The sequence below is a fragment of the Oncorhynchus clarkii genome, chromosome 32 (genome assembly GCF_045791955.1).
Source record: "Oncorhynchus clarkii lewisi isolate Uvic-CL-2024 chromosome 32, UVic_Ocla_1.0, whole genome shotgun sequence".
NCBI lineage: Eukaryota > Metazoa > Chordata > Actinopteri > Salmoniformes > Salmonidae > Oncorhynchus > Oncorhynchus clarkii.
The window spans coordinates 24150877-24175219 of record NC_092178.1 but is presented as its reverse complement, the minus strand read 5'-3'; the positions used below and the strand labels follow the sequence as shown (position 1 = coordinate 24175219).

The 24343-nt window shown below is 45.1% G+C and overlaps 1 protein-coding gene across 1 annotated transcript in view; it reads right to left on the bottom strand.

Annotated features, from left to right (window-relative positions):
* Nucleotides 1-252: 252 nt before the first annotated feature.
* The window catches only part of LOC139392429 (forkhead box protein O3-like), a 47808-nt gene continuing 23717 nt past the window's right edge, over nt 253-24343 (bottom strand). The window contains exon 2 of the mRNA XM_071140408.1: nt 253-2124. Within this exon, the coding sequence (XP_070996509.1) occupies nt 253-2124 (1872 nt within the window). The remainder of the gene's footprint in view (nt 2125-24343) is intronic.

Sequence of the window (24343 nt, the reverse complement as noted above, 5' to 3'; positions counted from 1 at the left end):
ATGAACAAAGAGAGAGGAAGAGAAAGAATGAGAGAACATAGATTGTACAGTTAAAGGGACCCTCAGGAAACAACATGACAAGACACATTCAGTTATTTTGTCTTGGAGCATTAAGCATCACAGTCAATCAGTCAGTCCAAGGGTACGCTCCGACCCTGATCCCTAACCTCTGACCTCTGCAGCTCGGCCTTGTGGGTAAAAGCCTTTCTGCTGTGTCCTAATTGGTCCTTAGGCTTCCCTGACCAATCCCCTTCACCCAGGCACCCAGTTCTGGCTGTGATGTCCCTGCGGCGCTCCGGCGAAAGCAGCTATGCTCATGCCCATGCCCACTCCTTGAGACAGGGAGCCGTCAAAGTTGAAGTCCATCCCCATGCCCTCTGTGTCCATGAAGTCATTGAGGTGGATGGACTCCACGTCACAGTCTAGGCTGCTGGGTAGAATGTCTACGTTTACATCCAGGTCTGGAGCCATGCGGCTGGGGTGGTGAGTGCTGTGGTGGGGGTGGCGAGTGCTGTGGTGGGGGTGGCCCTGGTAGTTCTGGGTGGGGTGGAGGGTGTGGTGGTAGTAGCCATGCCAGGAGTCAGTCATAGTTATACCCTGGTGGTAGGTGGTACCGGGGTAGGGCTGGTGGCGAGGGTGGGGGTGAGGTGCCGGGGCGGAGGCTAGGCGGAGGCAGGGGTCCTGGGGTATGTCGAGAACAGAGGCAGGGTTGGGGGGAAGGGACGAGGGGTTGGGGGTGGGGAGGTGGGGGGCGAGGGGGCCATAGTGGCTAGGAGTTGGGGTGGGGGTTTTGAGGCTGTAGGGCTGCAGGATGTCTGTGTTGACTCTGGGAGAAAGAGCCTGGAGGGCTGGAGGTCTGGGTCCACCCTGGAGGTGACCGTGGAGGTGACCCTGGTTGGACTGGTGAGTGTGGTCATGGCTTGTGTTCAGTTTGTGGTTGTGACTCTGGTTGTAGTCAGTGGCCGGGCTGAGGTGTTGTTTGTGGCTATGGTTATAGTCCAGGTTGGGTTGACCATGATTGTGGAGGCCATTCTGAAGATGACCGCTGGGGTTCTGGTCATGAACTGAGCCGTGACCATTGTGTGGGCCTGAATTGTGTCCATGCTCGTGGTTATTATGATTATGGTTGCTATGGCTATGATTGTGGCTGCTGCGACTCTGATTGTGGCTGTGAACCCCGTTGGTTACCTGGGTCAGCAGCGTGTGTGACTCCCCTCCTTGCCCTCCCAGTGTGACCATGTCCTTACTGCAGTACTGAGGACCTCCAGGCCCTCCGGTCAGCAGGCTCTGCAGTGCATTGTTCTCTGAGTAGGCCCTCAGGGGGCGCTGGTAGCTGGCTCGCTTGTTCTCCTGAATGGTCTGCATGGGCATGGGGGCATGGAGCTGCAGCATGCCCAGGGGCGGCTGCCCGTAGACGGGGCCGCAGTAGGAGCCTTCCCCCTTGGGGCCGGTGCCGTAGGGGCTGGGGTAGCCATTACGAGGCTGGGTTTGTCGGTGGTTCTGGGGGTGGGGGTAGCCCTCTTCCAGGCTGATAGCCCCAGTCAGGTCAGTGAGTTGGGGCAGCTCCAAGGAGGTTCCTGGGCAGTGCCCCCCAGTGCCCAGGGCAGGGGAGCGAGTTGCGGTAGGGCTAGGATAGAGGCGGGGGGAGGTGGAGCAGGAAAGGCCTCCTTCCTCTGGCTCATCTGGCTCAGCCTCGGCCAAGATGGGAGAAAGGCAGCCACTAAGTGTCGAAGCCGAAGAGGAGGTCCGGGAGTGGAGATCCGTCCAGGTATCGTACTCCTCTCCTCCCACCCCTGCTCCCCCCTTCCCTGCAGGACTACCATGCTCCGGAGACCCCTGATGCATCCCCGGTCGAGCCCCGTGACCCAGGCCGTAACCCTGCCGCCTGCCCCGACCAACAGCTCCACTGCCAGCTCCGGCTGCAGGCCTCTTACCCCTGGCCCGTCCTTTACTCTTCAGGTACTTGGTGCCGTTGGGGCAGTCGATTGTGGCGGCGCGTCGTCGGGGTCCCTTCCCCATCTTCCCTCCCTCTGGGTTCAGCATCCACCAGGAACTCTTCCCTGTCCCCTCATTCTGGACACGGACAAACCGAGTGTGGAGGGACAGGTTGTGGCGGATGGAGTTCTAGAGCAGAGATAGATGGGAAGGAGAGAAAGGGAGAGAGAGGGAGAGAGAGGGAGAGATAGGGAGAGAGGGAAAAAGAGAGATAAACAGAAACACCCAAGAGAACATTTAGGGTCAAATAATCACTTTTTTTCAACACACAATCATTTGAAATCAACACCAAACTATTTCACCTGAGAGAGGGAGAGATAAAAAGAGAAAGATGGAGGAGAGACTAAGGAGGGCGAAGCGCCTCAGAGCAGCGAAGCGCCTCAGAGCTACAGTCAATCGATACCTCTCCTCTCCCCTCTTCTCCTCTCCTCTCCCCTTTTCTCTTCTCCTCTCCACTCCTTTCCCTTCTTCACCTCTCCTCTCCCCTACTCTCCTCTCTTCTCTTGTCCTCTCCACTCCTTTCCCTTCTTCACCTCTCCTCTCCCCTCCTCGCCTCTCTTCTCGACTCCTCTCCACTCCTTTCCCTTCTTCACCTCTCCTCTCCCCTCCTCTCCTCTCTCCTCGACTCCTCTCCACTCCTTTCCCTTCTTCTCCTCTCCTCTCCCCTACTCTCCTCTCTTCTCGACTCCTCTCCACTCCTCTCAACCCTCCTCTCCTTGCCTTTCCCTTCCTCTCCCCTCCCCTCCTTTCCTTTTCCTTCCTCTCCTGTCTGCACACACTCACTCCTGTCTGCACACACTCACACATAATACAGAGGGTTTCAGCCAGAGACTCCATATCAAACTATCACCAAGGTTACAGAAATTAATCACGCGTGGCAACCCAATCACAGACACACTGTATCGATTGCAAGGCCTCCAAATATGAAACACTGAGATCTAGCCAGGAGGCTGAATGAGAGAGAGGGAGACGGGAGAGGGGGGTGTAATTTGGCCGAGAGAATGAAGATCTGGAAGAGTGCCAGAAAAGGGGAGAGAGAGAGAGAGACAGAGAGAGAGAGAGAGAGAGAGAGAGAGAGAGAGAGAGTGAGAAAGAGAGAGAGAGAGAGAGAGGGGGGAGATGGAGGGGGAGAGAGAGAAAGAGAGAGAGAGAGGGGGGGGGGGGAGAGTGATGTGAAGTCTATTTAAACTCTGTATAAACCATGACCCTATGAATAGTACCAGGGGCAGTGATTATAGCTGTTTGGATATTATTGTAAAGAGAGAGGGAGATGAAGAGCGAGAGAGAAAGAGGGGGAGATGGAGGGGGAGGGAGAGAGAGAGAGAGAGTGAGAAAGAGAGAGAGAGAGAGAGAGAGAGAGAGAGAGAGAGTGAGAGAGAGAAAGAAAGAGGGGGAGAGAGAGAGTGAGTGAGAAAGAGAGAGAGGGAGAGAGAGAGAGAGAAAGAGAGAGAGAGAGAGAGAGAGAGAGAGAGAGAGGGGGAGAGAGAGAGTGAGAAAGAGAGAGAGAGAGGGGGAGATGGAGGGGGAGGGAGAGAGTGAGAAAGAGAGAGAGAGAGAGGGGGGGGAGTGAGAAAGAGAGAGAGAGAGAGAGAGAGAGAGAGAGAGGGGGAGATGGAGGGGGAGAGAGAGAGAGAGAGAGAGAGAGAGAGAGAGAGAGAGAGGAGTCAATAACCAGCAACATGGGCTGTGATAATAGCTGTAGCTGTGTGGATATTATGTCTGCCTCTGGTTAACCTTATTTAGGGGGCTAGGTCTACTAGGAAGAGATACAGTATGTGAAGTAAAACATGATGCTTCCCTACAGCTGTGTTCTAATATGCAAACTAACACACTACTTACTACTCACTTCATAACTCAAGTGGCATGATAGTGTGCATATTGGAACAGTCCCTGTATGTCTTAAGCCCTGGGTTACGTCTGAGTGTCTGCTATGTAACTAATCTACAGCTCTATAGCAGTATTTGAAGTTGAAGCCAACCTGGATATCAGCAGTACACTTTTTATCAGCAGACACTTTTTGAATATGGGCTCTGATGAGATCTAAACCAGCCTGCAGGAGAAGCTTAGCAGGGATAGAGATCGTCCGAGCTAGTCAAGCTAAGTACTCTACTGTATCTGTGGCCAAGCATGTTCTTCAGCTATAGCCAAGTAGCCTTTATCATTACCATACTCTCCATTTTCGACTTTTCAAATTTTCAACTTTTCCCCTACTACATTTGTCTGTATCTTTTCTCCTCTCTTCTATCAATCTATTAAAAACAACAACAAAAAAACAATGTTTTAAGTGAGAAATGTCAGAATAATAGTAGAGACAATGATTTATTTCAGCTTTTATTTCTTTCATCACATTCCCAGTGGATCAAGAGTTTACATACACTCAATTAGTATTTGGTAGCATTGCCTTTAAATTGTTAAACTTGGGCCAAACGTTTCTGGTAGCCTTCCAAAAGCTTCCCACAATAAGTTGGGTGAATATTGGCCCATTCCTCCTGACAGAGCTGGTGTAACTGAGTCAGGTTTGTAGGTTTCCTTGCTCGCACACACTTTTTCAGTTCTGCCCACAAATCTTCTATGGGATTGAGGTCATGGCTTTGTGATGGCCACTCCAATACCTTGGCCATGTTGTCCTTAAGCCATTTTGCTACAACTTTGGGAGTATGCTTGGGGTCATTGTCCATTTGGAAGACCCATTTGCGACAAAGCTTTAACTTCCTGACTGATGTCTTGAGATGCTGCTTCAATATATCCACATCATTTTCCTTTCTCATTATACCATCTATTTTGTGAAATGCACCAGTCTCTCCTGCAGCAAAGCACCCCCACAACATGATGCTGCCACCCCTGTGCTTCACGGTTGGGATGGTGTTCTTCGGCTTGCAAGCCTCCCCCTTTTTCCTCAAAACATAGCGATGGTCATTATGGCCAGAGGACATAAGACCAGAGGACATTTCTCCAAAAAGTACAATCTTTGTCCCCATGTGCAGTTGCAAACTGTAGTATGTTTTTTTTATGCTGGTTTTGTGGCTTCTTCCTGAGTGGCCTTTCAGGTTATGTCGATATAGGACTCATTTTACTGTGGATATACAGTGGGGCAAAAAGGTATTTAGTCAGCCACCAATTGTGAAAGTTCTCCCACTTAAAAAGATGAGAGAAGCCTGTAATTTTCATCATAGGTACACTTCAACTATGACAGACAAGATGAGAAAAAAAATCCAGAAAATCACATTGTAGGATTTGTTATGAATTTATTTGCAAATGATGGTGGAAAATAAGTATTTGGTCAATAACAAAAGTTTATCTCAATACTTTGTTATATACCCTTTGTTTTGCAATGACAGAGGTCAAACGTTTTCTGGTCTTCACAAGGTTTTCACACACTGTTCCCTATTGTTTCTGCAGATCAAGTATGCAGACATTTGCACAGTCCTGCAAGAACTGGCACATTTTCTGGCTGACATTTACAGTTGTATTCATGTTTTCAAGTACTGGTGACAACTACTGCATTACGATTGTTGCATAGATTGTAATGGACACCTATGCTGTGTGTAAAATACATTTTTTGAAGGTTGTACTGATTATAATGAGCTAATGCTAAGCTATTTGCCAGCTTTGTCCGGCGCCATGTTTGTTGACATTATACAATGCATTCTGGGTGTCATAGAAACGTCTGTCAGACCAAAGATGTTATACTGAGGTGAAGGAATGGTTCTCTCATCTTTTGAGTAAAATTACGGAAGTGAATGAAGGGAAGTGAATGATCGTAGACAACACACCCCCTTCAACGTGCATACTGCAATCAGACCAAACTCATCTTGTCTTCTCTTATTATCTTTGGTTGAAGCAAAAAAAAAACATGGCGGCATACACAAACATTGTGAGATTACTAAAAAGTGTTTTATCAATCAATGGTGAGCTCACGCGTGATGTGATGAATTATAAATAGTAATTGCTATTACCTAATTCATATTGTGGTTTCTGTCAGCCGAGAGTTACCTAAATATGACCGCTTGTGTGAAGTCAATCTTTCCTCAGTTAGTGCTAGGACTAATGTAGCCTACATTTTCCGGTTTGGAGGATTGTGTAATAATGTCGCTTCTTCTGTAAATGTCTGAACATTGCATTGCAAAACAAATTGGTCACATTCAGGACATAACTTCATAAGGACTGTGTTTGTGCAAAATGTTTCTGTGAAAAAACAGTGTGGCCAGTTACATCAATCGAAACTGGACATTCTAAATAAGCATTCTAATCACACCGGTTTGAGCATACGCTGCTGGGACCACTGTAGAATGATCACACATGTTTGTTGGTATGTATGAAAAGGTTAAAGTTATGTTTGTAGTTGTACACATTTACAATAGACCTATATCTAAAAATACATACAGACAAATTACCTACAGTATATATTGAAGAGTATGAATTAGGCTATTTGAGAATGTTTGAATCCTAAGCAACCTGCTTACACAGAGTTTGATGTACAATACCAACATACAGTGCATTCGGAAAGTATTCAGACCCCTTGACTTTTTCCACATTTTGTTACGTTACAGCCTTATTCTAAAATTGATTAAATCATTTCCCCCCTCATCAATCTACGCACAATAACCGATAATGATAAAGCAAAAACAGGTTTTTAGGAATGTTTGCAAATGTATTAAACATTTTAAAAAATGAAAATATCACATTTACATAAGTATTCAGACCCTTTACTCAGTACTCTGTTGAAGCACCTTTGGCAGCGATTACAGCCTCGAGTCTTCTTGGGTATGAGGCTACAAGCTGGGCACACCTGTATTTGGGGAGTTTCTCCCATTCTTCTCTGCACATCCTCTCAAGCTCTGCCAGGTTGGATGAGGAGTGTCGCTGCACAGCTATTTTCATCTCTCCAGAGATGTTCGATTTGGGTTCAAGTCCGGGCACTGGCTCGGCCACTCAAGGACATTCAGAGACTTGTCCCGAAAGCCACTACTGCATTGTCTTGGCTGTGTGCTTAGGGTTGTTGTCCTGTTGGAGTGTGAAACTTCACCCCAGTCATCTAGGATGACTTTGCTCCGTTCATCTTTCCCTCGATCCTGACCCTGCCGCTGAAAAACATCCCCACAGCATGATGCTGCCACCACCAATGTGCCCAGGAACTTTGACTTCGACAGACCTTTTAAATGTGTGGATGTGTTCAGTCCAACATTATTTTGTTAATTCACTCAGTAGTGATTACACGTTAATTTATCTTGCTTGGTTAAAATATAATAGCCTAAAAACAGTTAATTTGTTGAAAACAGATTCATTTAATAATGTTAACCAAGTTAGCATTTCCTTTTCTTTTGACTGCACACTGCCGGCTGGCTGCAACCTGATCTCATAGCATTTCTTATTATTATCTACATAAATCCGAGACACTCCATTTAGCATTTAGTTTGGTATGTTACATTTTGTATGGTTTGTATTCATTTGTGGACGTCCATCATCCATTTCGCATGATATGTTATGAATTACAATTCGTATCACATGTTACGATTTTTCAATTGGTAATGTATGTTATGAATTTCAATCAGTACAATATGTTACGACTTTCCAATACATATGATATGTTACGAATTCCAAATTGTTGAGGCTAACATTAATGTTAGCTAGGTTAGGGTTTAGGGTTAAGGTTAGTGTTAGGAGTTATGTTAAATGATTAAGGTTGGGGTTAGGGGAAGGTTTAGCTAACATAAGTAGTTGCAAAGTAGCTAGAAACTAGTAAGTAGTTGCAAAGTTGGTAATTAGCTTAAATGCTAAAGTTGTCCATAAAGAGGTTGGAACACTCAACCTTTGGGTTGCTAGACCTTCGTGTCATACACCCATCCTTCCACCCCGACCAACCACCCTCAATTTTGCCATATGTAACCCTATGTCATATGAAACCATACCAAACATAACATATCATACTAATTTGAGTGTCCTGGATTTACAGTCTATCAGACCAGGCTGCAACACAGCATGTCACACCTGCAGTGATTTTGATGTTTCCCCTGGTGCATTTGAAACAGCGATGCTGTCAGTCTGGTAAATTGATGCAAGCGCGCACAACTGAGGTACGGTTTACATGTGTATTTGGGGTTCGACTATATGCGGTTCTTAACCGTCTTTCTGTCTTTTAACAAAACAATGTGTTTTCTTGGCTATGGTTTGTGTGGTCTTGGTTGTTCTTCGAGGAAATGTAGAGTAACTAACTGCAGTGTTTGTCCTGTTTGAAATCTGGCTACCTCATCTTACCGTACTTAGCTTGGTCTGTGCAATGCAAATTAACATGAGTTTGGTGGTTTTAAACTTGACGTAACTAGCTAGTTATGTTTTGTGTAAGAAAGTATGATCTATTGTGGTGCATGAACTGGTCATACAAGTTAGCTAATATCACAATATTAAGGTTACTAAGGTGACTATTGTCACGTCTATAGTCTATTTCCCCACCTGGTTTAACTCCCCCATCACATGTAGCTAACAGGTCTCCTCATCTCATCCTGTTCTCTATCTTTATTCTCTCATTCTCTCCATCATTCTCTCCTCTGCCTCCTGTCCAATTTTGCTGCTGTCCTCTACCATTCATCTTTCTCTCTGTGGCACTCCGCGTCTCCTAATCACGCCGTCTCTCATTCTCTCCTTCTCTCCACCCATCCACCTATCTCTTTTCTAGTCACCTCTGGTGACACAATTTCCACTCCCCCCATTCACATGGAAAAGCAACCAAATACCCAGAAACAAATGAAATGGGAGATACAAATCTATATTCAAGAGTCTCCTAACCACCCACCTCCCTGTGGAATCAATATAGTGTCTGTCAGTGTATATGTTCCCCTCCTAACCCTAAACTATGGGCCCTACCAGTGGAAATTGGACTCCCTCCCGACCAAATAGATTAGCTACGGCTCTTTGTTGGTTGGTATTGTGTTGAAAGCAAAACACCTGAACAAAAGATATAGTGTCCTGTCGATCCTCACAAAACATCTCCAGGAAAATGCAGCAGCTAAGTGGGTTGCAAATTAATCCTGGGTCCTACCTACAATTTCCTATCCCCCAGAACCCCCCAACAGTGACTTCTAACTGGCAAATGTACCCCCATCCACCAATCCACCACTGACAACATGCTGCTTTGACTCCAGTCTTTTTACAGAGGAGTGGAAATCGGATAAGAGATGTATTTATGTCCTTTCCGCCCTATGAGGGGTCCTCAGCAGAAAATGCAAAGCTGACAAATTACATGAGCAGTTATGAGCACACGCACACGCTGATGCAATAGCCAGATGCACTTCCACTCCCACACCCACCCACAACACAGCAGTAGAGATGCAGTGGTGGTATACACCACATACAGCGAGTATACTAACAGACTTAATCAAAGGCAAATTGAATGATGGCATAGTGAGCTAGGCCAACGTGAGATCGACCCACATCAGGTGATCTGAGAGAGACGCCCTGACAGGTTCCTCACATGACGGCGGGCTCCAGCTGGGCGTAACGATGGCAACAGAGTAAACCAAGCGAGAGAGGGAGTAGAGAGAGACAGAGAGAGATGAAGTGTGTATGTGTGTGTGTACACGACAGTCAGATGCTGTTTGATGATGCTGCAGGCAGAGAAGGCAGCTACTCCAAATAGACTTTTATCTGAGTCTGACAGATTTGTGTTCCTATTCACCAGGGAGCCTCAATCAGCAGCAGTCACCACTCTTCACTACCTAGCGAACTATCGCTACCTATGTGGAACAGTCAGCCTCACTGATTAGCAAGTCATGTGTGGTAGAACATACTACCACCACTATCACTGTTACTACCCTACTAGGAGTACTGGGATGTAGTCCGCAAGAGGCTACTGGGACCTATAGGGAACCTATAAGAATATAATATAAATTATATTTTACTTAAAAGGAGGTTTGATTTTCACATCCATAAAAAACATTGAAGTAGGCCTCCCGGGTGGCGCAGTGGTTAAGGGCGCTGTACTGCAGCGCCAGCTGTGCTATCAGAGTCCTGGGTTCGCGCCCAGGCTCTGTCGTAACCGGCCGCGACCGGGAGGTCCGTGGGGCGACGCACAATTGGCCTAGCGTCGCCCGGGTTAGGGAGGGCTTGTCCTTGGGTAGGGGTGTCCTTGTCTCATCGCGCACCAGCGACTCCTGTGGCGGGCTGGGCGCAGTGTACGCTAGCCAAGGTGGCCAGGTGCACGGTGTTTCCTCCGGCGCATTGGTGCGGCTGGCTTCCGGGTTGGATGTGCGCTGTGTTAAAGAAGCAGCGGCTTGGTTGGTTGTGTATCGGAGGACGCATGACTTTCAACCTTCGTCTCTCCCGAGCCCGTACGGGAGTTGTAGCGATGAGACAAGATAGTAGCTACTACAACAATTGGATACTACGAAATTGGGGAGAAAAAGGGGTAAAATTCAAAACAAAAAATAAATAAATAAATAAATAAATAAATATAACATTGAAGTTGTCCATTGTGGTTAACACTGTTCTGCACAACCAGGATACAAATGAGCAAGTTTAGGGGCGTTGAACCATCATATCTCACTGCCATAATGAATTAACAGTAGTCTCTATATTAACTTGTCACAAAGATATTCTATCATGAAGCTGAGGCTTGCCTGAGGCTGGGCGAGATTGAGTGTGACACGAGCACACGTACACACACACTGGGAGAGATTGAGTGTGACTGATAGCACGGTGAGTGATCTCGTCTTCAGGTCTCTACAGTTCTACTCCTGCAGGGTGAGTTGTGTAACAGGCTAGCACTGCTGCTGTGTGTTCCGCCAGGTCAACCGTGATACAAGTCAGTATTCGACGTACATCCATGTCTGAGGACATCTAAAGATGACGTGGAAACCGTCCACTAGGGGCAACAGTGAGTTCGGATTTGCTAGGACATTGTGGACAAGGATGGCGGATGTTGCGTAAATCATCTGCTTCTTGTGCCAAAGTTCGGCACAAGATTTTTCTTTTAAGCCTATCCCAAGCCTTACTTGAACCATTTGGAGTTAATGCTTAACCTTAAGATTTACGAGTTAATTGCTAAACTTCAGCCCAACCTTAAACTTCAGCTTAACCTTAAACTTCAGCCTAACCTTAAAAATGTGGAGTTAATGTCTAAACTTATACTTAAACACTTCAACATTTTCAACTTGCAACAACTTCAAAATGTTACATTTGAGAAACATGGATGAACGTGTAATTCTGACGTGAGACTGTGAGACCTAGTTGGTGTGATTGTGTGTTTCCAGGCTAGCACTGCTGCAGCTCATGTGTAGTCTGGAGTATAAATAGAAACTGAGTTTGACCCAGACTCACCACGCTAGGCCGGCTGTCTCTCTTGCTCTCGCTCTTTCCCTCCCTCTTTCTTTCTTTCGCTCTACACACACACTCTCCCTCAATACACACACTACATACCTAATCCCTCTCCAGCCTGGGTAATCCAGGACAATCCCAGGCTAATCCTGCTTAAATCTCGGCTACTCCTTAGCTGGGGCTCACCCCGACACCGCAGCGACAGGACACGGATTGGTCGATCAGTAGGATCATGACGATTTTGAGTGGAAACGGTGACTATGACGATGACATGTGACAAAAATGGTGGGACGGAACAAAAACAAGCGCAGGCTGCTTGAACGGCCTGGCTGGACATATGGACAGCTTGACCTGTCCACGTCACAAGGTCCCTGTTGATATTCTCTGAGGAAAACATGTTTTTCACTGCTAGCGTTCAGCAGTACACAACTGCCAGTTTCAAGTCAGTATACAGCCATCTCTTAACAGATTTACCATATCTCTATGTTATCAGTCCTGATCCTGGTGGGGAATCAACTAAAGAAACATATAACAGTTGTTCTAGCCTGGTCCCAGATCTGTTTGTGCTGTCTTGACAACTTTTACTGTATGGTCGCTGACCAGACTACAGTTGTTCGTGAAGAGAATGCAATGCTGTGAGACACCAGTGATATCTGGCCAATCAGCTCAATCCTATTTATTGGACATTGATCCTGATGCCACAATAAGGTCTTAAAAAGCCTTGATGAAGAGTCTCCTTAATGCCAGGTCTAGGAGGCTTTCACCTCAGACAAACTGATCCCAATCAGACAGATAGTCCCTTTGGCACACGGACAGTACCTTCCAATAACAAGATTTGATTGGGACGTACAGTGCATTTGGAAAGTATTCAGACCCCTTGACTTTTCCACATTTTGTTACGTTACAGTCTTATTCTATAGTGGATGAAATCATTTATTTTCCTCATCCATCTACACACAATAGCCCATAATGACGAAGCGTAACCAGGTTTTTAGAAATGTTTGCAAATGTCTTAAAAATAAAAAACATAAGTATTCAGACCCTTTACTCAGTACTTTGTTGAAGCACCTTTGGCAGTGATTACAGCCTCGAGTCTTCTTGGGTATGACGCTACAAGCTTGGCACACCTGTATTTGGGGAGTTTCTCCAATTCTTCTCTGCAGATCTTCTCAAGCTCTTCTTTAAACGTCTGGGAGCATCTAGTTTACTGGTTCTCCTTGGTTTATTCATGATGTTCTACACACCCTGCATTCGCTTGATTTTGATACTAGCTATAAACATTTAACATGGAGGAACCAGCTGCTCATCCGAGAGTACTGTACTGTAGGCTGAACTGAAAACCACAAGAAAGCTATGTTGATTTACTCTCCCTGCCACAGGTCTGTAAACGTCCAAGAGTGGAGCAGGTTGATGCCTCTGCTCCCCTTTCCTCTGCATCTCACTGACTGGACGTTTTTATATTGTAGCTTTTACCACTCTATCCTCAGTGGAGAACTCTGTGGAATGGGGAGGTTCTTTAGAGAATTCACTGGAACATCATGTAATGAATTATATTCCGTTTTTTGTGTTGCTTTCACATTTTAACACATTCCAGAGCGTTCTAGAATTCAGAGCGTTCTGTTTTACATACTGTGCATGTGGACGGTTTTCTGTTAGAGGTGGTTAAGACGGAATATGGACAGTCCATACTAACCCTGAGTGTTCTGTTAGAGGTGGATAAGACTGAATATGGACAGTCCATACTAACCCTGAGTGTTCTGTTAGAGGTGGATAAGACTGAATATGGACAGTCCATACTAACCCTGAGTGTTCTGTTAGAGGTGGTTAAGACTGAATATGGACAGTCCATACTAACCCTGAGTGTTCTGTTAGAGGTGGATAAGACTGAATATGGACAGTCCATACTAACCCTGAGTGTTCTGTTAGAGGTGGATAAGACTGAATATGGACAGTTCATACTAACCCTGAGTGTTCTGTTAGAGGTGGATAAGACTGAATATGGACAGTCCATACTAACCCTGAGTGTTCTGTTAGAGGTGGATAAGACTGAATATGGACAGTCCATACTAACCCTGAGTGTTCTGTTAGAGGTGGATAAGACTGAATATGGACAGTCCATACTAACCCTGAGTGTTCTGTTAGAGGTGGATAAGACTGAATATGGACAGTCCATACTAACCCTGAGTGTTCTGTTAGAGGTGGATAAGACTGAATATGGACAGTCCATACTAACCCTGAGTGTTCTGTTAGAGGTGGATAAGACTGAATATGGACAGTCCATACTAACCCTGAGTGTTCTGTTAGAGGTGGTTAAGACGGAATATGGACAGTCCATACTAATTCTGAGTGTTCTGTTAGAGGTGGTTAAGACGGAATATGGACAGTCCATACTAACCCTGAGTGTTCTGGGGGAATGTTCTAAAGGAATGTTTATAGTAGGACTAGACACTAGACAAAAGCAGTTGATTTTCCACCGTGCTCCAACCATTATTTATTCATCAATTTCACACAGCTAACCGTCATTATGCACGGTCGGCCCTGTCAATGTGTGTGTGTGTGTGTTTTTTTGTTTAACTATCCTTGTGGGGACCAGAAGTGCTCACAAGGATAGCAAAACAAGGAAAATTCGGACAAGTGGGGACATATTTCTGGTCCCCCACAAGGAAAATTTGTATTTTAGGCTTAGGGGTTAGGGTTAGGGTTACAATTAGGGTTAGGTATAATTTTAGGGTTAGGGTTTTGGGGTTAAGGTTATGGTTAAGGTTAGGGTAATGGTTAGGTTAAGGGTTAAGGTTACGGTTAGGATTAGATTTAGAGTTAGGGAAAATAAGATTTTGGATAGGAATCAATTCCTTGTTCCCCACAAGGATAGCAATACAAAACTGTGTGTGTGTTATTACACACGGCCGGTGCTGTCAATGGGGAGTCTACACTCTGTGCCGTAGCATTTATTTGATCATAAGCAGCAGTGGAGGAGTGGAGGGAGAAGATAAAAGCTGCTGACGACTGCATGCATTCATTGTGGAGAGAGAGGCTTTCTTTCTGTATGCGGGGAGAGAACGAGAGAGAGCAGGAGCCAGAGTGGGCTGTGCGGGAATGGCTCTCCTCTCGCCTGCCTCTATTCTGCTAAGCCTGTCTGAAGGCGATCGATGGAAATGAGTCGACGCTAAAGATTCACTTCCTGTGACTGATGTCACGGGCAGTGCTTGTCTCTTTGAAAGGAAATAAAGGACTGGGAGGCTCACGGATTAATGGAAGAGGGGGAAGAGAAGGTGAAGGTGTAGCTGGGAAGTGGAGAAGAGAGAGACACAATGCTCTGATGGATTGAAGGGAAATATAATAGGTCAACACAAGCAGCAGTATACAAGGTTGTTCTAAAGATATGTGGGTTATGGTGGGAGTGGGAGGGCTATAGTAATGATATTACCAGTTTTGGTTCTGTGTTGTACTTGCTGTAGTGGTAGTGGGAACAACAGTATGTGACAGCTGTAGTGGTGCTATCATAGAAGAGGTAGTAGTAGTAGTAGTTAGGGTTGAATGGTGGGAACCTGGTTACCTAGTTTTACCAAAAACCACTCCCTTTTTCCGGGATAAATAACTGCGAGAAATGAGCTATATGAGCTATATTATAATACATGAGCTATGTGAACAGCATGGCTTGAAATGGAACTGTTAAATTACAGTGGGGCAAAAAAGTATTTAGTCAGCCACCAATTGTGCAAGTTCTCTCACTTAAAAAGATGAGAGAGGCCTGTAATTTTCATCATAGGTACACTTCAACTATGACAGACAAAATTAGAAAAAAAATCCAGAAAATCACATTGTAGGATTTTTTATGAATTTATTTGCAAATTATGGTGGAAAATAAGTATTTGGTCACCTACAAACAAGCAAGATTTCTGGCTCTCACAGACCTGTAACTTCTTCTTTAAGAGGCTCCTCTGTCCTCCACTCGTTACCTGTATTAGTGGCCAGCTCTAGGAAGAGTCTTGGTGGTTCCAAACTTTAAGAATGATTGAGGCCACTGTGTTCTTGGTGACCTTCAATGCTGCAGACATTTTTTGGTACACTTCCCCAGAGCTGTGCCTGGACACAATCCTGTCTCTGAACTCTATGGACAATTCCTTCGACCTCGTGGCTTGGTTTTGCCCTGACATGCACTGTCAACTGTGGGACCTTATATAGACAGCTGTGTGCCTTACCAAATCATGTTCAATCCATTGAATTTAACACAGGTGGACTCCAATTAAGATGTAGAAACATCTCAAGGATGATCAATGGAAACAGGATGCACCTGAGATCAATTTCGAGTCTCAAAGCAAAGGGTCTGAATACTTATTTAAATGTGATATTTCTGTTTTAATACATTTGCAAAAATGTCTAAAAACCTGTTTTTGCTTTGTCATTATGGGGTATTCTGTGTAGACGGATGAAGAAAAAATGTATTTAATACATTTCGTAATAAGGTTGTAACGAACAATGTTACGGGGTCTGAATACTTTCCTATTGGATAACATCACAATCATTTGGGCTTTTTTGGGCTTGAGCTCATTAAAAGTCATTAATGTACGGCTCATAAAATGTATTTATTATATGGCTCATCAAACTCAAGTAGCATCAGGTTAGAATTTTCATGCTGATCAAAGCTCTAATCTGACAGTAAGGCGCTACAGAGGGTAGTGCATATGGTCCAGTACATCACTGGGACCAAGTTTCCTGACATCCAGGACCTAAAGTTGAAGTCAGAAGTTTACATACACCTTAGCCAAATACATTTAAACTCAGTTTTCACAATTCCTGACATTTCATCCAAGTAAAAAATCCCTGTCTTAGGTCAGTTAGGATCACCACTTTATTTTAAGAATGTGAAATGTCAGAATAATAGTAGAGAGAATGATTTATTTCAGCTTTTAGTTCTTTCATCACATTCCCAGTGGGTCAGAAGTTTACATACACTCAATTAGTAGTTGGTAGCATTGCCTTTAAAGTGTTTAACTTGGGTCAAACGTTTCAGGTAGCCTTCCACAAGCTTCCCACAATAAGTTGGGTGAATTTTGGCCTATTCCTTCTGACAGAGCTGGTGTAACTGAGTCAGGTTTGTAGGCCTCACACACACTTTTTCAGTTCTGCCCACAAATGTTCTATAGGTTTGAGGTCAGAGCTTTGTGATGGCCACTCCAATACCTTGGCCATGTTGTCACAAGCCATTTTGCTACAACTTTGGAAGTATGCTTGGGGTCATTGTCCATTTGGAAGACCCATTTGCGACCAAGCTTTAACTTCCTGACTGATGTCTTGAGATGTTGCTTCAATATATCCACATAATTTTCCTACCTCATGATGTCATCTATTTTGTGAAGTGCACCAGTCCCTCCTGCAGCAAAGCACCCCCACAACATGATGCTGCCACCCCCGTGCTTCACTGTTGGGATGGTGTTCTTTGGCTTGCAATCCTCCCCATTTTTCATTATCATTTCATTATGGCAAAACAGTTCTATTTTTGTTTCATCAGACCAGAGGACATTTCTCCAAAAAGTAAGATCTTTGTCCCCATGTGCAGTTGTAAACCGTAGTCTCAATTTTTATGCCGGTTTTGGAGAAGTGGCTTCTTCCTTGCTGAGAGGCCTTTCAGGTTATGTCAATATAGGACTCGTTTTACTGTGGATATAGATACTTTTGGACCTGTTTCCTCCAGCATCTTCACAAGGTCCTCTGCTGTGTTCTGGGATTGATTTGCACTTTTCGTGTTCATCTCTAGGAGACAGAACGCGTCTCCTTGCCTGAGCAGTATGGAGGGATGAACCAGACTTATGGACGTCTACAATTGTTTTTCTAGGGTCTTGGCTGATTTCTTTTGATTTTCCCATGATGTCAAGCAAAGAGGCACTGAGTTTGAAGGTAGGCCTTGAAATACATCCACAGGTACACCTCCAATTGACTCCAATTGAAATTATGTCAGTTAGCTTCTAAAGCCATGACATAATTTTCTGGAATTTTCCAAGCTGTTTAAAGGCACAGTCAACTTAGTGTATGTAAACTTCTGACCCACTGGAATTGTGATACAGTGAATTATAAGTGAAATAATCTGTCTGTAAACAATTGTTGTAAAAATTACTTGTGTCATGCACAAAGTAGATGTCCTAACCGACTTGCCAAAACTATAGTTTGTTAACAAGACATTTGTGGAGTGGTTAAAAATGTTGATTTAATGACTCCAACCTAAGTCTATGTAAACTTCTGACTTCAACTGTATATACTAGGTGGTGTCAGAGGAATTCTCAAAGACTCCAGTCACCCAAGTCATAGACTGTACTCTCTACTGCACGGCAAGCGGTACCGGAGCACCAGGTCTAGGAACAAAAGGCTCCTTAACAGCTTCTATCCACAAGCTATAAGACTGAACAATTAATCAAATGGCCACCAGACTACTTACATTGACCCCCCCCCCCCCCCCCCCCCCCCCCGCTCTGTTTTTACACTGCTGCTACTCACTTTTTCTTTTCTATGCATAGTCACTTTACAAAAGACTTTGACTAACCTGTACCCCCGCACATTGACCCTGTATATAACCTCGTTGTTGTTATGTAACTTTCTTGTGTTACTTTTTGATTGTATTTATTTTAGTTTATTTTAGTAAATATTTTCTTAACTCTCTGAACTGCATTGTTGGTTAAGGGCTTGTAAGTAAGCATTTCACAGTAAGGTTTACACCTGTTGTATTTGGCGCATGTGAAAAATCAAATCCATACATTTATATGCTTTTGAATGACACTTCAGGTTTTGGCGGGAAATACTGGGTTACCCTGGAGAAAAGTGATTTATTCTCGGGATGGAACATTTGTAAAACACCGGGTAAATATTCAACCCTAGTGGTAGTAGTGGTAGCGGTAGTAGTAGTTGTGGTAGCTGTAGTAGTAGTAGTGGTAGCAGTAGTAGTAGTAGTAGTGGTAGCGGTAGTAGTAGTAGTAGTAGTAGTAGTGGTAGCGGTAGTAGTAGTAGTAGTAGTGGTAGCAGTAGTAGTAGTAGTAATAGTGGTAGTGGTAGCAGTAGTAGTAGTAGTAGTAGTAGTAGTAGTAGCAGTAGTAGTAGTAGTAGTAGCGGTAGTAGTAGTAGTAGTAGTAGTAGTAGTGGTGGCGGTAGTAGTAGTAGTAGTAGTAGTAGTAGTAGTGGTAGCGGTAGTAGTAGTAGTAGTAGTGGTAGCAGTAGTAGTGGTAGCGGTAGTAGTAGTAGTAGTAGTGGTAGCAGTAGTAGTGGTGCAGGTATCAATAGTAATAGTCTGGTGTTAGTGGTAATAATAGCAGCAGTGGAAGTAGTAACTGTTCCAGAAGTGTTTAGGTTCTAGCCTCTGAGAGAAGTACAGTACCAATAATCTTGTCCTCCTCAGAAGGACTGGAGCCCTACGCTCCTCGGCCCCTCAGGCGACAGCAGGCCTTTCACTCCCCCGGCTTTGCTCTGGGGAGGAGGGAGAAGAGTTGGGAGGGAACTGAGACGCTAACCTGAGAGAGATCTGGGAGAGGTAAGCAGGAAGGGAGCCTAAAGGCCTTAGGGGCAAACAGCGAGCCCAATCCCCACCAGACCCTCTACTAATTGGAGCCACTGGCCTGAAAACTGCCCTGAGAAAGGAGGGATGGATGGAGGGATGGACAGGGAGGAAAGGAGTGGACATATAGAGGGAGAGCCCAGGGGTGGGAGGGAGAGGAGGATGAGGGAAGATAAAAATAGAGCTGGGCAGATTAAGGAGCATCTGAAAGAGGGGCAGGGGATCTGAAAATCATCCCTGAGTGCCAGTTACTGTAGTGCTGAGCTGTTACTGTGTTGCCCAGTCGTCAGGGCATCGCGGCCAGCTCTGGGCTCTGAGTGACAATAATGGGTTTAGAGCCAGGCCTCTTCCCAACTACTACTACTACTCCTAATATCTACCTGTAGGCAATCACACCTGGAGAACAGCAAAGTGCCTCCCTGAGCTTTCACACCATGCCAGGTGGAACGAGGAGAGGAGACACCTTTGGTAGCTCAAACCTCTGTCCCCAGTGGGAGATCATGGCTCCGTCAGAGAGAGCTGAGTCCAGGTGAAGAGAGGAGACACCTTCGGGAGCTCAAACCTCTGTCCCCAGTGGGAGATCATGGCTCTGTCAGAGAGAGCTGAGTCCAGGTGAAGCGAGGAGACACCTTCGGGAGCTCAAACCTCTGTCCCCAGTGGGAGATCATGGCTCCGTCAGAGAGAGCTGAGTCCAGGTGAAGAGAGGAGACACCTTCGGGAGCTCAAACCTCTGTCTTCGGGAGCTCAAACCTCTGTCCCCAGTGGGAGATCATGGCTCCGTCAGAGAGAGCTGAGTCCAGGTGAAGAGAGGAGACACCTTTGGTAGCTCAAACCTCTGTCCCCAGTGGGAGATCATGGCTCTGTCAGAGAGAGCTGAGTCCAGGTGAAGAGAGGAGAAACCTTTGGTAGCTCAAACCTCTGTCCCCAGTGGGAGATCATGGCTCTGTCAGAGAGAGCTGAGTCCAGATGAAGAGAGGAGACACCTTCGGGAGCTCAAACCTCTGTCCCCAGTGGGAGATCATGGCTCCGTCAGAGAGAGCTGAGTCCAGGTGAAGAGAGGAGACACCTTTGGTAGCTCAAACCTCTGTCCCCAGTGGGAGATCATGGCTCTGTTAGAGAGAGCTGAGTCCAGGTGAAGAGAGGAGACACCTTCGGGAGCTCAAACCTCTGTCCCCAGTGGGAGATCATGGCTCTGTCAGAGAGAGCTGAGTCCAGGTGAAGAGAGGAGACACCTTCGGGAGCTCAAACCTCTGTCTTCGGGAGCTCAAACCTCTGTCCCCAGTGGGAGATCATGGCTCCGTCAGAGAGAGCTGAGTCCAGGTGAAGAGAGGAGACACCTTTGGTAGCTCAAACCTCTGTCCCCAGTGGGAGATCATGGCTCTGTCAGAGAGAGCTGAGTCCAGGTGAAGAGAGGAGACACCTTTGGTAGCTCAAACCTCTGTCCCCAGTGGGAGATCATGGCTCTGTCAGAGAGAGCTGAGTCCAGATGAAGAGAGGAGACACCTTCGGGAGCTCAAACCTCTGTCCCCAGTGGGAGATCATGGCTCCGTCAGAGAGAGCTGAGTCCAGGTGAAGAGAGGAGACACCTTTGGTAGCTCAAACCTCTGTCCCCAGTGGGAGATCATGGCTCTGTTAGAGAGAGCTGAGTCCAGGTGAAGAGAGGAGACACCTTCGGGAGCTCAAACCTCTGTCCCCAGTGGGAGATCATGGCTCTGTCAGAGAGAGCTGAGTCCAGGTGAAGAGAGGAGACACCTTCGGGAGCTCAAACCTCTGTCCCCAGTGGGAGATCATGGCTCCGTCAGAGAGAGCTGAGTCCAGGTGAAGAGAGGAGACACCTTCAGGAGCTCAAACCTCTGTCCCCAGTGGGAGATCATGGCTCCGTCAGAGAGAGCTGAGTCCAGATGAAGCGAGGAGACACCTTCAGGAGCTCAAACCTCTGTCCCCAGTGGGAGATCATGGCTCTGTTAGAGAGAGCTGAGTCCAGATGAAGCGAGGAGACACCTTCAGGAGCTCAAACCTCTGTCCCCAGTGGGAGATCATGGCTCTGTTAGAGAGCTGAGTCCAGGTGAAGAGAGGAGACACCTTCGGGAGCTCAAACCTCTGTCCCCAGTGGGAGATCATGGCTCCGTCAGAGAGAGCTGAGTCCAGATGAAGAGAGGAGACACCTTCGGGAGCTCCAGGCTCCATAACACCTGAGAGAGAGCTGAGAAACAGGCCTTGTCATTACAACTAAAGACAGAGACACCTGGCACTGTGTCTCTGGAGAGACCATCACTTCAGTACTCTACACCATCAGATCTATGTCCATACTGAGGCTAACATGTTTCAGAATCAGATGACTCAAAAATATCAAAGTAACAAAATACCAAATGGACAGCTCCAGAACACTTTCCCCTTTCCAGGAGTCCCTCATTTTATACGGTATCTTAGTAACGGTTGCCATTCAAATAGAAAGAAATCCATTGATAGAATGTTATATCTTCCAGTAGGCTTTGGTAAAACATTACACCCATAGAATATCATATCATTGTCATATCATTTTACTCTCCCACTGAATCCTGGGTGGGTGTTGTGTACACAATCAATCATCAACCGTGTCACATGCTAATTGTTCCCCGTGTCTCTGAGAGGAGAAACCTGATCTGTACAACGAAGCACAACACAAAGACACTGCTTCATAAAGTCAAACAGGATAACTCCACCCACAGAAAGAAATAACTATGTTATTTCAGCACATTCAAATACTGCTCTACCTCAACACTAAATGGTTCAAATGTAGTGTTCTTCTTCAGACTGTCAACTCAATGAAATGCATTAAAATGTGTCAAGAATGTGATCTCTCTTGAAAATGGTTTGCAAATGGAAAATTCACACTCATACCTTGGAGAGGCTCAGTTATTTGGTATTTCTCACGCTGCTTTTGTTAGTCATACACTGTTAAAAAGCTAGCAGAAACACACACACACACAAACAAACACACATATATAGAAAACTTCCATACACCTCATTTTTTTAATGACTACCTCATCTCTGTACCACATACATACAATTATTTGTAAGTTCCCTCAGTTGAGTGGTGAATTTCAAACACAGATTCAACCACAAAGACCAGGAAGGTTTTCCAATGCTTCACTAAGAAGGGCGCCTATTGGTAGACAGACATTGAATATCCCTTTGAGGAGTTAGACTTTGGATGGTGTATCAATACACCCAGTCACTACAAAGATACAGGCATCCTCACTAACTCAGTTGCCGGTGAGGAAGGAAACCCCTCAGGGATTTCATCATGAGGCCAATGGTGACTTTAAAACAGTTATTGATTGTAATGGCTGTGATAGGAGAAAACTGAAGATGGACCAACAACATTGTAGTTACTCTACAATGCTAACCTAAATGACAGAGTGAAAAGAAGGAATCCTGTACAGATAACAAATATTCTAAAAAATCCTTGCTGTTTGCAATAAAACTGAAATAAATGTAGCATGAAATGAACACAAAATGAATACAAAGCGATCATTTTGTGGTAAATCAAACACATCACTGAGTACCACTTCATATTTTCAAGAATGTTGTTGGCTGCATCATGTTATGGGTATACTTGTCATCTGCAAGGACTAGGGAGTTTTTTCTAGAAAAAAATACATTGAATAGAGCTATGCACAGGCAAAATCCTAGAGTAAAACCTGCTTCAGTCTGCTTTCCAACAGACACTAGGAGACAAATTCACCTTTCAGCAGGACAATAACCTAAAACACAAGGGCAAATATACAATGGAGTTGCTTACCAAGATGACATTGAATGTCCCTGAGTGGCCGAGTTACAATGTTTTCTTAAATCTGCTTGAACATCTATGGCAAGACTTGAAAAGGTTTGCCTAGCAATGATCAACAACCAACTTCATAGAGCATGAAGAATTTTTTTAAAAAAAGAATGTGCAAATATTATTCAGTCCAGGTGTGCAAAGCTCTTAGAGACTTACCCAAAATGAATCACAGCTGTAATCACTGCCAAAGGTGAATCTAACATTGATTCAGGGTGGTGAATTCTTATGTGAATAAGGTATTTCTGTATTTTATTTTCAATCAATTTGCTTAACATTCAAAAACATGTTTTCCCTGTCATTATAGGGTATTGTGTGTAGATGGGTGAGAATGACCAAACATCTCAATTTATTCCATTTAGAATTATGTCTGTAACACAACAAAATGTGGAATAAGTCAAGGGGTATGAATACTTTCTGAAGGCACTGTACACACACGCTCCTCTCGTGCTCTGTTAGCCTGGCACACTGGGTCTGCTCATTACTACAATGCCAAGCTACCAGTTGCTAAGGAGACCTGTGGGAGAGGGAGGGTTCCTGTTTCCATGGTAGCAAGCCTGCTTCTTGCCAACTCTCTTCCCCATGAGACATGACCATAGTAGACGGACAGAAAGAAAGGAGAGAAGACAGAAGGAGGAATACAGAGGAGAGAATGTAGTAAAGAGCGAGAGAGAGATAGAAAAAGAGAGAGAGAGAGCGAGAGAGAGCGAGAGAGAGAAAGAGGCTGGAGGGGGGGTTATGGTTTAAGATGCTGAAAGAGAAACAGTTGGTTTTCGAGGGGGAGAACAAAAAAAAGAGAAGGAAAGCGAGGCTGAAATAAATAATGGCAAAGTGAAAATGTATGAGGAGAAAGGAGGAAGAGAAGGAGACACTGAAAGAAAAATCATTTTGAAAGAGCAAGTGTTGTGTTCCTCTGTCAGCTGGTGAACAACATGGCTGCCGAGTCCACCACAACCAGTTCCAGGCACTCAAGACAGCGCCACAACCACACACACACACACACACACAAAAAAAAATATTCGGCCCCCTTGAACTATTCGGCCCCCTTGAACTTTGCGACCTTTTGCCACATTTCAGGCTTCAAACATAAAGATATAAAACTGTATTTTTTTGTGAAGAATCAACAACAAGTGGGACACAATCATGAAGTGGAACGACATTTATTGGATATTTCAAACTTTTTTAACAAATGAAAAACTGAAAAATTGGGCGTGCAAAATTATTCAGCCCCTTTACTTTCAGTGCAGCAAACTCTCTCCAGAAGTTCAGTGAGGATCTCTGAATGATCCAATGTTGACCTAAATGACTAATGATGATAAATACAATCCACCTGTGTGTAATCAAGTCTCCGTATAAATGCACCTGCACTGTGAGTGTCTCAGAGGTCCGTTAAAAGCGCAGAGAGCATCATGAAGAACAAGGAACACACCAGGCAGGTCCGAGATACTGTTGTGAAGAAGTTTAAAGCCGTATTTGGATACAAAAATATTTCCCAAGCTTTAAACATCCCAAGGAGCACTGTGCAAGCGATAATATTGAAATGGAAGGAGTATCAGACCACTGCAAATCTACCAAGACCTGGCCGTCCCTCTAAACTTTCAGCTCATACAAGGAGAAGACTGATCAGAGATGCAGCCAAGAGGCCCATGATCACTCTGGATGAACTGCAGAGATCTACA